Source organism: Diorhabda carinulata, chromosome 11, assembly GCF_026250575.1.
Source record: "Diorhabda carinulata isolate Delta chromosome 11, icDioCari1.1, whole genome shotgun sequence".
Lineage (NCBI taxonomy): Eukaryota > Metazoa > Arthropoda > Insecta > Coleoptera > Chrysomelidae > Diorhabda > Diorhabda carinulata.
The window spans coordinates 10,732,335-10,750,915 of record NC_079470.1 but is presented as its reverse complement, the minus strand read 5'-3'; the positions used below and the strand labels follow the sequence as shown (position 1 = coordinate 10,750,915).

General features: G+C 31.1%; 3 protein-coding genes across 4 annotated transcripts; 1 reads left to right on the top strand and 2 right to left on the bottom strand.

Moving 5' to 3' along the window:
* Positions 1-111: 111 nt before the first annotated feature.
* Positions 112-5,135, bottom strand: LOC130899755 (CTP synthase 1). Its single transcript, XM_057809936.1, has 8 exons — positions 4,602-5,135; positions 4,207-4,377; positions 3,770-4,152; positions 1,941-2,320; positions 1,468-1,766; positions 1,305-1,412; positions 984-1,202; positions 112-401 (listed from the first exon to the last, which is right to left on the bottom strand). The coding sequence occupies exons 1-8, from the start codon at positions 4,765-4,767 to the stop codon at positions 310-312; spliced, it is 1,818 nt and encodes a 605-aa protein (XP_057665919.1). The 5' UTR covers positions 4,768-5,135; the 3' UTR covers positions 112-309.
* Positions 5,136-9,812: 4,677 nt separating this feature from the next.
* On the bottom strand, positions 9,813-18,355 carry LOC130899475 (40S ribosomal protein S23). Of its 2 annotated transcripts, none has more exons than XM_057809428.1 (5): positions 17,522-18,355; positions 12,353-12,590; positions 11,869-12,028; positions 11,307-11,505; positions 9,813-9,968 (listed from the first exon to the last, which is right to left on the bottom strand). In XM_057809428.1, the coding sequence occupies exons 2-5, from the start codon at positions 12,354-12,356 to the stop codon at positions 9,900-9,902; spliced, it is 432 nt and encodes a 143-aa protein (XP_057665411.1). In that variant the 5' UTR covers positions 12,357-12,590; positions 17,522-18,355; the 3' UTR covers positions 9,813-9,899. The 2 variants fall into 2 exon arrangements, with proteins under 2 accessions (XP_057665411.1, XP_057665412.1); XM_057809429.1 differs by lacking the exon at positions 17,522-18,355 and adding an exon at positions 12,643-12,872.
* On the top strand, positions 12,697-15,213 carry LOC130899474 (zinc finger protein 85-like). Its single transcript, XM_057809427.1, has 5 exons — positions 12,697-12,865; positions 12,978-13,070; positions 13,302-13,483; positions 13,541-13,875; positions 13,933-15,213. The coding sequence occupies exons 2-5, from the start codon at positions 12,984-12,986 to the stop codon at positions 14,142-14,144; spliced, it is 816 nt and encodes a 271-aa protein (XP_057665410.1). The 5' UTR covers positions 12,697-12,865; positions 12,978-12,983; the 3' UTR covers positions 14,145-15,213.
* Positions 18,356-18,581: the final 226 nt, after the last annotated feature.

Genomic DNA, 18,581 nt, shown 5'->3' with positions numbered 1-18,581 from the left:
TTTAATGAGTGTGCAGTCATTATAGTGATTAGATCTCATACAATTTGTTTGAAAAATGTATAAAAAAGCTGTATAACAAAAAATTGAAATTGTGAATAAAAAATACAGTTATAGATTGAAAAAAATTGGTTTATTCAATTTATCAAAAAATAAAAATTGTTTCACAAACCATAAATAAATATTTCACTGGTAATGTATGTACCTTTACAATTTATTTTTATACTTAATGTTAACATATAACTTTGAACTGCAAAAATACTTTACAAATTGGTCATATGAATGTTTTTTGTTGAATTTTATTAATATTTTTTAAGATAAACTGGAACTGCTATAAGCACTGCTGTTGTCATCTTGATCGGTCACATTTAGTTGTTTCACTGTTAGTTCGTTTAATTCATCATCTACAAAAGAAATTAAGAGATTTTCAATTATTAACTATAACATATAGTCTAAATAATTACATAATAAACAATATTTTATAAAGTAATATTAATATCTTTTTTAATAGTCCAATTAGCTATTCATCTAAATACTTCTTTCTATTATAAGAAAATAGGCCAACAAACATTCCCTCTTCAATTTGTCTCGCTGAGTTTGGGGAATTTCTCTTAATCATAAACAAATCCACTGCCGTAAAGATGCATGAATTTAAAATCGCCACACATTTTCCAAGAACGTTCACTGTATGTTTTTCAAGAAGAAATCTCATATTTTCTCAAGTCTCTTTTATTTCATAACTAACAGCAGGCGGCACTGAAGTTCATTTCCATTATGCAGCAACTAGTTTTTGAGAAGTCAATGAACAATTGCTAATAATTCAAATTTTAATAAATTCATTATAACAATGAACCAAATTACTCTGTTTACCATTTAGTTTCAATGTTGATCATTACACAATGTGAAATAATTCAATTGACCATATCCAAGTTGAATCTAATAATAAACTAAACCATAAAAAAGAATATAATCGTTAATAAGTTTACCGGATTCATAATAGTCAGATTGGGGTTCCCTAGGTGACAATTTACAACCACGTGCTAAGTATGATTTTAGCTTGTCTTTGGCGGCTAAAACAAGACCTAAAAACGGCGGGGAAGGATCCATGGGTCTTGATAAATATTCTGGATGATATTGCACAGCTACATAATATGGGTGATTCTCTAATTCCAGAATTTCCATTCTCTTCTGTTCTATATCAACACCTGCAAAGTATACAAATAGATCTTTAATTGTACTACTTGCACCATACAAAAAAGTAGAAGATGCTTCATTTATAAGTTGAATTACTGGTTCCAAACACATACCTACAAAATTCATGCCCTTATCTTCAAAATGTTCAATATATTCAGGATTAACTTCATATCTATGCCTATGCCTTTCATCTATTTGATCCTTACTACCATACAAACTTTCTAAAAAAAAAATTCATAACAGAAAACTTCACATAAAAAAGTAATTAACACTTACTAAGAATACTGTTAGGTTTTCTAAAGACAGTAGTTCTTTTTCCCAATCTCATGGTACCTCCCATTTCACCGGTATTATGTTCAGGCATATCAATAACTACAGAGTGTGTAGTATCTTCATTAACTTCTGTGGAATTGGCGTTTTCTAAGTTTAATACATTTCTAGCAAATTCAATCACTGCTGCTTGGAATCCCAAACAAATACCTAAGAAAGGCTTATCGTTGATTCTACACCATTTACAAGCTTCAATCTTGCCTTCTACACCTCTTTTTCCAAATCCTCCAGGGACTACTACACCACTGTGAAACGATACATTTTAACACCAGTTTACTATCAATCCTTCCCCAATTATACACACATAGTAACAACTGTGTAATTGTTAGAAATAGGAAAGTTTGTTTTCAAAATGACATTTTGGACTGACTATTTCTGAAATATTTAGATAATAGTAAAGAATGTAATCAAATACTTACTCGCAAACACACAAATTATGCCAAGCATTGTGATATGAAGCAGGATCGTCTGTTAGCATGCTAGTTTCTAAAGTTGATGCTTCAATAAATTTCAAATTAATTTTGAATCCAACTTTATTTCCAGCATGTCTCAAAGCTTTAGTAATGGAAGTATAGGAATCTTCAAGTCTGGTGTATTTTCCTACAATTCCTATTGTTATTTCATGTTTTAGGTTAGACATTCTATCTCCAAGTTCTATCCACGGTTTCATATATTTTCTAATATGTGGTAAAGGAGTAATGCCCAACTGTAGTCTTCTGCATAGGAATTCTGCCATACCGTGATTTTCCATAAACACTGGCACTTCATAGACAGATGCTAAATCTGGTATACTAATAATCTAAAAAAAATTGTTCAAAAAAGTCTTTCACCATTATGATTGTTCAACATAAAATATGTTAAACAACTATAAAACATTATAATAACATAGTTATTAAAATATTTATTGATACGTCGAAACTCCTTAAATTTCACGACTAAGATATGAAAGGTCAAAAAATTAAAATTAAGGATGTTAATTATTTTAAAATCGTTTCTTATGTTTCAACATTGAGCTTAAGGAAACTTACAACCTTCATAGAAACAGCAGATAATGACAACAGACATCAACACAAAGGAAAGGAGCAATAAAAAGTTTTCCAATACAACTGGATGAAAAAAAAGTAATGAGCTTAGAACAGATTCAAAGTTATGTATATCTTGGGGTGTTTATCAAGCAGAGGTAGAATTATGGCTAAGAAAAACAAATAACAAAATATGGAATGTATTTGGAGAACTGAAAAAATAAGATCCAAAAGAATAGAGTGGCTGGGAATACCAGATTTAAGAGCAACAAAAATAAATGATGGACACAGATCAAAGAGGAACAAGAAAAAAAGGAAAACCATGGAAAATATGTTATACAGAGGTGATGGAACACCTAAGAGAGAGAGAGAAAGGTATTCAGGACTGGAAAATTAAAGCAAAAAATAGGAAAGAGTGTAAAGTATCACTTCCAAGCTATTGGCGTTAAATGCCTGCATGTATATTTTTACATATGAAGACAACGTGGGTGGATCAAAATCACTCTAAGCCCCATATTTTTCACCATCAATGATGCCAGATTATACTTTTTCAATATAGGCAATGAACTGCATGATTTGAGAGCCCAAATCATATTTGTACTATCTCTCAAAATAGTTCTGATGATAGAAATAAAGTGCCATATACTAGTGAAGACATTTAGGCGATATCTGGCATAAAATGAACTGTTTTAGTAGTCTATTTTGGTTTCCCAAGTCGTTAATAATTTAGTTGGGTCCGCCTCGTCCACATATTCACCAACACTATAGTTTGTTGTTAAATGCACTGTGAACTGCTGTACAAACACTCGACACCCACATATTTTGCTGTTTGTAGCTATGCAGCTCATGTCTGAATCGACATACTTTCATATGTAGAGCAATAGCTCTTCCTTACTCTTCTCGTTAACCTTGAAGAAAAGGCTGATCTTTTCCTCTTTGCAGTAAGGAGCTAAAATGACTATTGTCATATACTGAGAAATTCACCCACAATGATTCTGGTGGTCTGTCTTGTCTTTTCCACTTAATGTCTGCCTTACCTAACCTAATGTTAGCATAATCCAAATAATATAGTAACTCATTTTTCAAGTTTTCATCTTTGATATCTCAAAGTGTAGGGATTTCTTTATTTTCCTATACACCCAGGGATGGACTCTATTAGAAACCACGGTCAAATTTAGGGGCCACTGAAATTGTAATCTCCCCCTTTTATGTATTTCATAACTTACTTGTTCTGGAGCAACATGACAGAAGTTGGAGATTTTATCCTTAACACTTTGTCCAATAGGCTGTTCTGACCTACAAACAATTATATCTGGAGACAAACCTAAACCTCTTAATTCTCTAACGGAAGACTGAGTTGGTTTTGTTTTATGTTCTCCTGTAGTTTTTGGTTGCGGAACAAGAGAGACATGAGCAACACAGAAATTCTCTCTTTTCACTCTAAACTGGAACTGCCTGAATGCTTCCACAAATGCCATGCTTTCAATATCACCAACTATTCCACCCAATTCTATTATACATACTTCTGGTGTTTTTCCAGTGGCAGAAACTGGTTTTTGGGCCACTCTTTCCACCCATTCTTGGATTGCATCAGTTATATGGGGCACAACTATAAAAAAATATTTTCAAGTATTTGAATTGAATAAAATATTTGGAATTTTACCTTGAACTGTCTTCCCAAGATAATCACCATGTCTTTCCTTATCTATAACGTGTTTATAAATTTTCCCTGTGGTAATATTGTTCTCTTTATGTAATGTTATATTTAAAAAACGTTCATAATTTCCCAAATCTAAATCAACTTCCCCACCATCATCCAAAACATAAACTTCTCCTGAAATGCATAAAACATTTTGAAATTAAACCTATTTTTTACGACTTAGAGATGTAATATGATTAACATAATTTAAGAATAATGACCCGAAAAAAATATACTTTACTCTCAGTATTTGCAACAACTCATGAATTTACAGGTTAAGTTAAGATATTAAAACTGATAATAAACTTATAAATAATTTTACGAATTATTTTATAACACAATGGTGTTAGCTTTTTTACCATGCTCGTAAGGAGAAAATGTTCCAGCATCTAAATTAATATATGGATCAATTTTTATGGATGTTACTTCTATTCCACAACATTTTAATATAGCCCCGAATGAACTTGATATGACACCTTTTCCTATACCACTAATAACACCCCCTGTTACTAAAATGTATTTCATTTTTGTAATGAAACTATGGAATTGCACGTGTTTACGTAGAAGACCGCCAATGCTGAAAAGTGACCATATCTAGAATTTACGTCTACGGCATAGTTGCCACAAACACAGAATATCCAACAATCACACAATTATTGGAAAATAAAAACAGGAATGGATTCAGGAGGTTCGTACTACCCCTTTACACAATATACAAATACTAGTTATTCCCTTGTTTATAAGATGTTGACTGATCCAGAAAATTAAACCTATAAACTATTAGAAATTTTTTTCTCACATGAATATGACGTTTTATAACCTTGACGGTTAATTCCTATAAATAATTACTTATTTTTGGCTACGTGGAACCATCATTAAATAATTGCGAACGTTAAATAGTCTAATAATATTCTCATAATCCAGAAAGTGATTTTGATTTTTATATATTGATTTTCTAACAGGTGTTTCAAAATATATTTAAAGCAGGACCGGTTTGGCCAATATTTACTAAAAAATAAAGCTAATAATATATTGTTATTGGTTATTCTAAAAAAAAATTATATTTGATGTAGTCCACAGACCGAGTAAAACTTTAGCAAGAATTACTAGTCAATTAATTTTGCGATTCTGTAAATGAATATTTCTGTTTTTTGTAAATTAAACATGAATTCGAAAAAATAACTGCACTCATGCTATTGTTTATTGTATGTATGATGAGATATTATGCAGATTTCAAAATTATAGACCTTTGTCCTAAAGATAGGCATTTAATTTCTAAAAGAAATTTAAAATGAACGGAAAAAGCACCTAAAGATTTATTTTCAAACTTCCATCACTTTAATTTTTTTCTACTCTCTTGCCCTAAAATTACGTATAGCTAAACTTTAAAAAAGCCCATTAGACTTCTTCTTTCTTAATAACAAATTAAAACATGGCTTTAAGAGCCGGTTGTAGCAGTTCCGTCTCGCCAGTTATGCAATATTGAGAAATCGTATCTGCAGCGTCCAGATGTTGTTGCGCAGAGGACGAAACCTCTATCCACATTCTCTCGAAGTGTGAGACACTAAGAAACTCCAAAGCATTACACCAGGGAGCGTATGAAATAGAAGTCGAACATCTTTGGTAGCTAGAGCCATTCATTTCAGTAACACAGCAAAAAAAGGGGAGACTATAGATCCTTCGGGTGCAAATGGTATATATATACATAAAAGGTCGATAAAATTAGAATTTGTTATCTCATTAATTCCTGTATTATGAGAAACTTACCGTGTTCCCAAGGAGAAAAAGTTCCAGCATCACAATTTAGATACGGATCAATTTTCATGCAAGTTACTTCAAAATTCAAAGTTTTTAGTATGGCTCCTATACAGCTTGTTATAATTCCTTTCCCTACGCCACTGATAGTACCTCCGGTTATTAAAATATACTTCATGCTTTGTAGTCTATTAATTTAAATGAAATTAATCAGTCTGAAAACTTATTAATTTGATAAGCAAAATAATTAAATGGATTTTAATAAGAAGTGACCATTGGTGGTTCCTGTTGAAAATATAATATGCCTACTACTGAATTATTTTGGTCTTTTGATATCAAAATACACAATAAAAAGTTTATACTTAGTAATAATTGAAAATAAAATTTTACACAAAAGAAATCATCAAATGGTCATGAATCGTCAAATTCAAAGTCGAAAATTTTTCGTTTCAATAATAAATTGGTTACATAAATAAAATTAATTCATAATAAAATTAAAGAAAAAACAGGTAATGAATGTATGTATGTACCTTACGTTTCTTAAAAGAAGTTCACTATTAGATTGATCACACTGAAATAAAACTAATAGATAATTCCAGAATTTTGTTTTCAATAAGCAGGATATTGCAGCTGTAAAAACTCTTAAAAACAAATCAGCAAATTCTTTATCTTAAAAATATTGGTCATTATGACGGCATACATAAAAAACGATTAATTTACAAACTGCTTCTGTATTAAATTTGTTTATAAACGCATGAAGATTTGCTTTTTTAGAAATGTTCTTCGTTTCTCAAACTGATATTCTGTTTTATTACAATATTTTATTATCAATGAAAATAAAAATAATTTCATTTCAGTAGCATGAAACTGAAAAAGTTTATGCTTTTGAAATTTTATACGGAATGACTTTTTTTTACATACAGTACGAGAATCGCTCCATAAACAAATTAACTATACAAAATTCACGCCATTGATTCAAGGTCATGTCAAGTTTTTCATATTCTGTTTAAAGCTGTAGATAGAATTATTAAAAATCAAATTCTCAAAAAGGCCTAATTCATAGAAGTTAGAGTAAGCGGGATTGTACTATTAGAAGAGGGAGAAAGAGTATGGATTTACCACTTTCTATTTTTTCTCTACTCGCTATTAAAATCGAAGCTTGTTATTTTCCTCCCTTGCCGTTCCCGCCACTCGAAACTTCGATGTCATGGAAATCCAATCAGAAGAGAGTAGAGATAGATAGTGAATGGTATACCCATATTCTCTCTCCATCAGCAGTTGGGACCAATTTGAAAAAGCTCCCATACCCCATTCTCTCTATGAAATAATTGGTATAAAACGAAACCCAGATAATGTTCACAGGACACGAAATAGAAATCAGCTGAAGAGAGCGCGTGTTGCCAATTTTAAATTACCGGCAGTTTTGTAGATCAATATAATTGTAAAGGTTAAATCTTGAAATATTGTCTCAAACCTAACACATTTTCCCCATAATTTTTATTTTCATTTTAAGTATATACACTTTTTCGTATCCTTCTAATACTTCCAAATAATAATTAGTTTTTCTGATAAAAATATCTCCTGCAACTAACATTTTTTGTTAGGAAACAAGAAAAAATCGCTAGGAGTGATATCTGGTGAATACGGTGGATTCGAAGTGGCTTTTTCCTGATGAAACACTTCCTTGTTACGGTTTTACATCGTTGAAGACAGTCAACACAACCCATAAAGAGCGTCAATAAGTTACCGGAAATATTCATTTGAATAAGCTTTTAGTTCAAAGTGAGCTAACTCCCGATTTTTGAGAAAAAATTTTAAACTTATAAGTTTGAGTCACAAAAATTTTATAACCGTTTTCCTCACGGATCACTTGGTTATGAATAAGGTGAATTCTTCTAAGACGGAAAATACATCTACCTTCATTGGAGCTAATTTGGCAACATTGGCGTATAATCCATTGTAAAATTACGAAAATTGCTGTTTAATCTTTTGCATTCTAAAGAATTGTCATATTTTTCAAAATTGAGCACTAGGGTTAAAAAGGTTCGAGCGAGCAGCTGAAACAAGAGGATCCAAAATCAATAAACAGAAAACCATGTACATGGGGACCTCATGGAGATTCCCAAACTCCCAAACAACGTTCCAAGTCCCTGTGTGCCCCTGATTCAAATATCTTTGGGCCTTGATAACTGAAGATAATGACGTGACAACAGAAATTAAGGCAAGAGTTGCTGCGCGGAATAGATGCTTATGGGCAATCCAGAGAGCGCTCTCACGAAAGTCAAAGCTGACAATTTACAAGACAATAGTCAGCTCGTAGTCATATATGGATGCAAGATATGGACTATGACAAGTGAGCGGATTTTGAACAGCTGGGAACGTACAATCCTGCGAAAGTTTTTTTTGGCCCTGTTTGCGAGAACGAGTAAGTGAAGGATCCGAAGGAATGCTGAGCTGAAACAGATGTATGGCGAACCAGATTTGGTGGCGCATCTGAGGTGACTGAGACGTGGAGAGGATACCTTCTGATTGATACCCGTGAAGTACCATGTATGAAGTTTCTGGAGGACTGCGCCTTCTGGTTACAGGATATTGAGGTGGACCTGATCCAGCTACGAGTTCAACGTTGGAGGCACCATGCTCAGGACAGAAAATATTGGCAGTTGATTGTTTAGAAGGCCCTTATTCTCGAAGGACCGTAACGCCAGTTTTTCTTCAATAAAAAAAATCCAGATTTTGTGAAATTCGTATCTTCTTAGAACTTCTCAACCACACCACAATATCATTAATTTTTAGACATGTTTTAAGGCCAAATAACTTGTTTCGATTGAAATTATTTCGTAATTTATTGCTGCATAACTACGGCTATCAAATGATCCAATTTTTTTTGAATATCACTACTTTGGTGGTTATTCAAGACTGAGGTGGAAAACAATGAAAAAATTTAGAAACAGAAAGTTGTACTACATGTAATAATGAACTTTAATACTGAACTTTTAATAATTCACTTATCACTTAACTAAAATAATTTATTTAAATTCTTCGATTACTTTGCTAATTCGTTTTGTTCACTACGATTATTTCTTATAAACTGAACTCAGCTCCTTATATATCCCAAAATATCTCTTAAGTTCTAAAAAATAAACAAAATAAGAAATTATTCAAAAGAAACAATGTAAATAAACCGCCTGCTATAATAAAAAATTCTTGGTATTTCAATCGTACATCAAAGCTTGACGCCTTCGCCGAATTTTACAATTTCATAAAATCTAGACAGGACATGTGTCAACACGTCCTTGACAATGGATAAAATAATAAAGAGACACGAGATGTTTTTTAGTTTTGTCTCGAACTATGTGATCGTTGTTTATCACTAGAGTGCCATCTGGAGGCATGGTGTGAATGTAAAAACCCTACTCTAGTCTTACAGTAGTTTTAAATGTATTATAACTAATTGATATATAGGAAAAAAATTGAAAATTAGTATTATTTCTATTACACAACAGCAGACTTTACATCAAAAAAGATATTTTTTTCGAATAATTGACCAAACAAATTCAATATACCTAAACTTTAGGACAAAGAACAATTTTTGTTGAGTCGTGTAATTGAATGCACATTTTGCAAACAGATCCACATAAATATGTAATGGCGAATCAATGACCATACAGTTTAATCAATGTTGATACACAGTTCTGATGAAAGTCAAATTTAAGGAAGATATTAAAGTTTCCTTCCTCCCGCCTCTCGGTAAGTTTTTTGTCACTCGAACTTTGAGCACCATACTTGATTAACAATTGTTAAAAAATGTCCAATTTTGTTAAAAATTAGTTTATTGAAATAAAACACTATACAAAATCATACTTGTACACTTTATTTGTCAAGTAATTAAATAAACCAGCCTATGACCTCGGCCTTTCCTTCTTTTCTTTATATAAGGCTAGAAGGGAAACGTTGGCTACTTTAACAACCTGAAAATTAAAAAAAAGACGTGAATATACTTAACCAAGCATCAGTAATGATTCATAAAAAGCTTTATTTTATCAGTAAAAAAATTATGAATCACTATTGCATTCATAGGATTGGCTCTAAATTTTATCATCACCAAATTGGAAAATCAAACAGTCAAATAGAAATGGTGAAAGTATAGTCGGTTAAATATATTTCTTAAGAAAATTCAAAAATTTTCGATATGTTTATTCAATGGCAATTAATAATGGTGGTGTACCACCTTTAAAATGTTTTTCACAATGCGCTCTATGGCTCTTCTTAATTAAATTGTGACATTTCTCGTTTAAATAGTTTTGATTTTGTTATATAAGTATAAAAAAGATAAAAACTTAGTATCTCGAACTCATACAAAAACCTAAACATGAAGTTTTGGTTACATGAAAGTCTCTGTAAATTATATACCTGACCAGTAGCCTTTAGATGATCACAAGTAAAGCTATTACAAACATCAAGAACAACATCAAACAGCATTAACTCAATATGTAATGATACCAATAATTTTAAGACTTCAACTAATTTGCTCTATGATTTCACTGATACTACCACAGCAGATACTTTGGCTTGAACCTTTTGGCATGACTAGGTTAGCCACGAGGTTTACCAAAGTGTGAAACTCTTCCACGTGAGTGCTGGCCACTCACATAACATAACATTGATATGAGTGTCTAGTCCACAAATTCACTTAATCGTTGCCAGAGTCACCAGACACCCAAACAAACTGGATGACCCATAATTAGAAGATTTAATTGACAGAGTTCTCTTACATATGCCCAGAATATCAATCAGAACTCCTTTTAGAGAAGTACAAGCTTTTGGAATCAAGACATGTCATTCTTGAATAGTGAAATATACAGAAGTTCAAGAGCAATATGCACAGGAATCTCCACACTGTAGTTATAATTGTGTTTACCCTCATGCGTTTACTTTTTTTTATATAAAAAATAATTATAATTTGCAGCAGATTTAGCTTTCACCACTACCTACAGGTTTCATAGCCAACTAAATGTTACTAATTTTTTTTGTGAATTCAATTCAAGATACTTTTTAATTGCTGGTACCTAAAGATTTAGAAGTTTTGTTTTTTATTAGCATATTTGCTAATTGCAAATAAGATTAATACCAGTTAAAGTAACCAATTGGATAATAATATCAAATTATATCATAAAAATCAAGAAATAATTATTGTAATAGAGTTAATATACTCTACTTATGTTTGACTTGAGTAATTTGGTATAAATTTGTAGTTATCAAGAGATATTAAAAAAAAGCAGTGCAATAATATATTATAACATTTTTACCTTAAATCTAACTCCAGGAATGTCACCTACAGCATGACCTTTACGTCCAAAACCTGCTACAAGAACTTCATCGTTTTCTTCGATGTGATTTAGACAACCATCTCTTGGTACGAAGGCAGTAATTTTTTTACCATTTTTAATTAGTTGCACCCTAACGCATTTACGGATGGCAGAGTTTGGTTGCTTAGCTTCTACTCCTCTATATAAATAAAACAAATTTATAAACATGTATTATAAACAAAATGTAAATATAACCTATAGTAGTTTACCTTTCTGCTGTATTTTGATGACAAATTGGAACACACCGCACAGAATTTTCCTGTGATTGGAGTCAAAAATACCCATTCACGAGGAAATTCTGCGCAACGGATACCAATGTTTACAGGACAAATTTGTAGCGCACATATCAGAGTGTATAGTCGATTGAATCGTCTACCCAATGGTTCAGAGCACATTTAATTTAGCATTCGCTAATATAACACACCATTTACCTAATGATCGGTAACGATGTTGTCGGAATGCTGCGTATATATAAAACAAGAGAAAAATGTAAATTACTCACACTTTTTCGAGAACAATTCCTTTAGCGTGAGAAGCTCCTCCAAAAGGATTAGCCTTCCATCTTGTTCCTAAATGTGCTTTTTTGTAATCTTTGTCTGCCCACCTTTGGTCCCTACGATGGTTCACATGTTTCCTAGCAGTTCTCAATCCACGGGGTTTACCTTAAAAATGAGATTTTTTAAATTCTTCGTCATATTATAATTAAATAATTCCTTAAACTCCTACTTGTACGATATACGTTTGTTTAAACTAAATGCATCACTCTGAAGACGGATGATTAAGGATAAAAATTTAATTGACACACTTCATCTAGGCGTTGCTTCAGAGGAAATTTGTTATTTCCATAAAAAATTCACAATGCTTCTACATTAAATATATTTTTACACTGACTCTAGCTTAAGTTATATAAAACTTATTGAATATTTTTAAAAGTTTTCAAGAATATTCACTAAAACTGAGAAAAAAACTTACAGAACTACACTCACCCATGTTGACGGCTCAGAGACTTTGACCGGAAAGAATATACTGTTACCAACAAAACAATTCCAATGACTTATTAAGCACATAAATCTCAGGGAAGCCAACATAAGGAAGCTAAAGTCTGTTTTACACGAACATTTGTATTTGATTTAATTATTTATACCAAGCTCTCTAATATATTTTAATCACTTTCAAATTCATTAATTCCAGACATTAATGATTATTTGATTTATAGATGGTTATCTAGAACAGAGGTGATAATAAAAGTTTTATTGAAAAAAGCATTAGTGTATACCTTGTGAACGAGCTTTTGAAGTTGTTGGCAGCCTTGTTTAAATTTTCGATCGATAAGACATCTTTTTGACAGTATGACAAGGAAAACGGATTTTTTTGTATATTTTTTAAAGTTATTCGAGAATTTTTAGCTAGGGTTCCGTATTTAAAGGGTTTATTTTTAATCGAAGATATATTTTTAATGTCTTGAAGTGTTTTATTTATTTTCGAGATCATTTCTCAAGGTATTTCATTCATATTTATAATCTAATTTATTAATATTTGTTTGTTTATTTTTGTTTCACTAGATATGAAAACAAAAAAACTAGAAATTAGAAAAAGTAAATCCCTTTTTAGGATATAATGAACATGGACATTAGAGATGATGATGATTTTCAAGCATCTCTTGAGCCTATGGTTATTATAAATGATGAAGAAAGTTTTAATGAGGTATCAATATACGTGTGATGTTGCATGATAGCATATTTTTATGCATGGCAACTTTTTTGTAGATCGAAAAAACAAAGGAATAGGCTTTCACATTGAAATTTATTTTACCGTTTGATTTTATTGATATAGGTATCTAATTTTTATTTTTGCTTTAATTTCAATAAGAGTTGTGCCCTATTGAATTTGTGGTGATTACTTTTTAATCGCTGGTTAAAATGAGATTTTTTTTAGAATTGCAAAGATAATTTATCTAGTCACAATAATACTGATACTCATGAAATAATTAATTTTATTGGTCCAGAAATATCAATTATACCAGTTAGAAAAAGACAGCAATTCAAAATAAAACTTTTTGCTCGCGAATATTCACCGTCTAGAGATGATACCAGTGATAAAGTTCAAAGTATAACAAGGTAATCAAACGATAAGTGAAGAATTTACAATTAAATAATTCCTATTTTTTTTTAAAGAAATACTCGCGAAAAAGTTCGATTAGTAACAAAAGATGAAGCACAAAATGCAACTGAAACATACACCAAAAGAAAATCTAGTCCCTTGGAAAAATGTCCAATATGTAAGAAATATTTCAGAAGAATGAAAACCCACCTTTTAAAACATGAGATATTAAATAAAGCCCCAGAGGAAAGATTATTTTGCACTTTGTGTCATAAAGTATTTAATACTCAAAGTAATCTTCTGATACATATGAGAAGTCACAGTGGGGATAGACCTCATATTTGTGAAGTTTGTAATAAATCATTTTCACAAAGCTGCAACTTGGTTAATCATATGAGAGTGCATACAGGTAAAAGTTTTTTCATTTATTATTCCAGTGAAGAGTAAATAATTTTGTGCTTTTTAGGAGAAAAACCTTTTAAATGTCCCCATTGTGATAGAGCGTTTACCCAATCAGGTAATCTTAATAATCATATTAGATTACATACCGATGAAAAACCTTTCAAATGTCATTTTTGTGACAAGGCTTTCGTTCAATCAGGAAATCTCAGTTCTCACATTAGGAATAATCATAAATTTGACAATATGCCATTTCAATCTTTGGCAAGTGTAATGTAGTTATTTCTATACCTAATTTTCTCTTTATTTTGTACAAGAAGGGTGATACTAAAAAAATTTATAACATACTTTTATGATCTCTTTAGTATTTATTTCAAATTACATTAATGGCACATGTATTCTACAATAATCTTGTTCTATAATTGATTTAACTTTTTTGGATTTTATTTCACCTTAAAATTATTAATATAATAGTTTTCTTCATTGAATACTTTGTTTTTGAATCATCAGTTTTCTGCTTTATTAAAAATATTATGAATGTTTCAATTTTTACACATATAAACTGTGGAAATTCAACTAAAGCATATCAATGCACAGATTGCTTCCAGTGATTGTAAATTTCCCACCTCTCCATATAGTATTGGAAAGCGTGGTGGCAAAAACTACACTCAAAATGATTAGAGGAGGAATCAACAAGGAAAAACCGTCCTCAAAAAATTACCACCCAATCTGGGACAAGCCTTAGGACAAAATACTAAAATAGTTTAGCTTATGGGAAATGGTATACGGATGGTTCCAAAACAGCAGAGAGAACTGGAATAGAAATATAAGGGCCTAGAACCTAAAACTCTGAAAGCCTTAGCAACGCCCCAATCAGTTTATAAGGAAAAATATATGCAAATGAAAAATGTTTCTAGTATAATATAGAAAGGATTTATCTCAAACAGATCATGATCCTGTCTGATGACCAAGCAGCCATTAGAACTTTAAGCTCCAACGTCTAAAAATTAAAACTGGCTTGGAAATAAACGAGCTAGGAAAGGAAAATAAAATTACCCTGCAATAGATTCTGAGATATAATGGAGTAAAGGGAAATGAAGTAGCTGACAGACTCATTAAAGTCCAGGCCAGACAAATCCTTCATATGACCTGATCCCTTTTGTGTTATCAGCTACAGAACAATGGAAAAAGTACTGGAAAAGAAGGTAGATAGTGTGTGAAAAATTTTTTTTCAGTCATGTTCGTTTTATTTAATGTATTAGAATCACTCTTCTTATCATTGATTTTGCATATCAGTTTTAGACTGTGTCTCTGCATAGTGGAGACTAATAAAGATATGCTGAAATAAGCCTTAATATTTTATTATATAATAGATATACGATAAATTAATCTGTATATTGGTCCAAAATATAATTTGATATTAAATAGAAAAAACAAGCCATATAATTAACTTATTGCCACAGAACGTACCCTAAGAAGAAATGCAAACTTAGTTGTTATTCAGTGGGAACAACATTTATATTACACTAGTGTCGCGATTGGTAGGTTGAAAAACTAAATTTGTGTTGCCGAGATTTACATACAAGTTGACTTTCTTTTTGGTATGTTCTGTGGGTGTAGCTTTTATTAATGTGGAGAGGTCTCGTTTCTTTCATTTTCAAAATAGCAGTCTGAAGGTAGTTACAAAGGTTAAAGAAGAGCTTCTTGAGATAAAAGTGATCAAATCAGTTAGATACATATGGTAAATTTTAGGGACCTCGCTTAGCTACGTCACTGGTATAATATTTATAATTCTTGGTATTGAATATAATTCATTTTCGATTTTATACGAATTTATTTTGTTTTCATGTAAATTGTGTGCCATATACTATTGATCTCTCCTAGTTAGTTATTTAATGTTAAGGATATCGATGAAATACTATAGATATTTTTTAAATAAAATTAAAACAATAATTATTCTTAGAATAAGCAGATGTAAGTTCCAATTTCGAAAATCATTTCAGTTCTGAATAGAATTCAAAATATAAATGTTTTCATTAGCCTTCTCTTGTACAATTCAGGAGCAGAAGTAACAAAGTGTCACAATTATTAACTCATAAGCCCCCTTTTCATTTTTATATTTACTGGTCTAAATTAGTTGAGATTAATAATAAAAATAATTAGTAACAAAAATGGATCTTTCAAACCCATTAGTCCCCTTTTTATTTTTATATTTACTGGTCTCATCGTACTTGGAGTGCTGGCAATTTTCCTGTTTTATAGGATATAGTCGATAGTACACTGAACTTGTCTCTAAAAATATCTTACTTTGTGAAAAATTGGTACTAAGCCCCTTTGGTACTTCTGCTCCTTAAGAAGCAGTGCTAGAAGGCTTCTTTGGTGAGAGCCTTTAGGAGCTCTGCCGTTTTTTGCTTTACCGCTTCGAAAACAAAAAAGTCACCAACTTTTTTAATTTCTTAGTCCAATTGAAAGACAAATGTTTTTGAAGAATTTTGTGGGCAGTTTAATGCAATACAATCATCTAAGACGTCACCTTCACACCATGGGCATCACGGATGATCCGGAGTGCCGCTGGTGCATGGAGGAGGACGAAACTGCAGACCACGTTATCTGTGAGTGCTCTGCACTCTCACGGGCGCGGTTTAAACACCTGGGCAAACCCCACAACCTGCCTAATTACATCAAAGGGTTCAAGCCAAAGCGCCTGATCGGTTTCTCAAAGGACATTGGACTTAGTGGTGACTTCAAGTGGGGCTCGAAGGGCCTATGTGCTCAATGGTTTCACGGCCGTCCACACCTACGAACTATGAACTATGAATGCAATACAAAAAAGTTTTTCAGTGAACCTCGCCATTTTAATGGTTTTGAAGATGTAAATTTGATTATTCTAAGACCAATTTCATTTTTGCTCAGGAATTTTATACCTCTTTAATAAATGAAATCAATTGCTTATTCAAAATTGTATTTTGTTTTGGCGATAAAATTAAGGGATCAAAAGATATTAAGAATTTATTTTCTGATATTATTTCATATCAATAACTTGAAAAATGAACAAAAAAATAAATACTTTTTAAAAAATACAAATATACAAAACAGTACACATGACACAAGTTTGATTATTAATACCTTTTGAAGATTTAATTTAATCGCTTGAAAAAATTTTCGACTTTATAAATTCATAAACAAAAATGTCTTAATGTTGTCTTAATCAAACCTAATCTTGAATATCATTCAAATGTTTAGGCTCACGGAAAAAATCTCAGATAACTTTTTCGGAGTTCGTTAAATTTCTTATGAAACTATTTAAAAACATTTTTCTTTTTAATTAATTTTATTTAATTTAATTAATGATGAGTCATGAATTTTTTTCCATTTCATATTTGGTGAAAATTTTTTTAAGGTGTCTAGCTATTTTTCCGTGTCACTTTTTGAAAAAAGATATTGAATTTTCCTGACCCACCCTACTGAATACCGATTATATAAAGAATGTTCCTTGAGTGTGAATTGTATATATAGTGAAAAAATAAATAATATAATTTATAAAGTGATTCATATTGTACTTTTGCATGATCAAGTAATGTAGTTTTATATCTATAATTAATAAAATTTTGCTTAAAGTATTTTTTAGTTTCTTTTCTTAACTATATCCTTCTTACCTTAGTTAGAGCAAAAATATCTAAATTACAGAACCATAGAGATGATATTGAATGCCTGCAGAATAATTTCTTGCAATATGTATGGTGTAGGTGGGGTGTTTACATGGAATAATACAATTTTTTTGAGCAGCTGTCAAAATAGCAGCCCTCTAAAATCAAAAATAAATCAAATGCAGCTTGGTTTATGCAGCCAAAATTAAAATTAACATCAAACTTTATTGGTGTTAATTTTTTAGTTTATGCAGTAAATTAAGGATAATTATACATTACTGGTAAACCAATAGAAATTCCCTGTGAAGGTCCTTTTTGTTATACAAATGTGGAAAGCTTCTGACATGCTGTAAACAAAGCAATACTACCAGTACAGACTGACCTGACATATTTTGTGCTCATAACCTCTCAAAATTGAGGAATCAAACTAAAAAGTTGAAAGTTTAATTTCAATTTAAATTTAGTGTTAATTTTCTGCATGAACTTCGAATACCATTTTTGTGCTTTTCAACTAGTAATTTAATTTGTTAGTTTAATTTTGGCAGCTACAAAATCAGGAACAAACAATAAGGTTAGATTTACAATAGAAATCAGCTGATCTGACTGAACTAGAACTGCAAATTGCATATAATAAAAATGACACCAAACGAATATTGCATGAATCGATAACCTTAAAGCTAAAGATGTTTTTAAACTGGTGAAGTAGTAAGTATCCTCGTCCTCCATGTTCACACAACACACATTCATAATCCTCCGGAGCTTATAATACAATGGCGAATATAATACAATACGAATGCGGCGAATACCATGTTCTGTGATCCGAAATTATCAATGACGACGACGACACTAAAAATGTATATCAGGATGACCAAGAAGGAATTTAACGTGGTTTACAATTTACTAAAGCTTTTAGAGAAGCAATATCTCCAGAGGAACGACTTTTAATATCTTTAAGTTAGAAAACAACAAAATACACTATTATATTTTCTTAACTACGACCGAGTATAAAATTATTATAAAACTAGACATAATATTATTATTGGAAAAGTAGATTAACATTTTATAAATT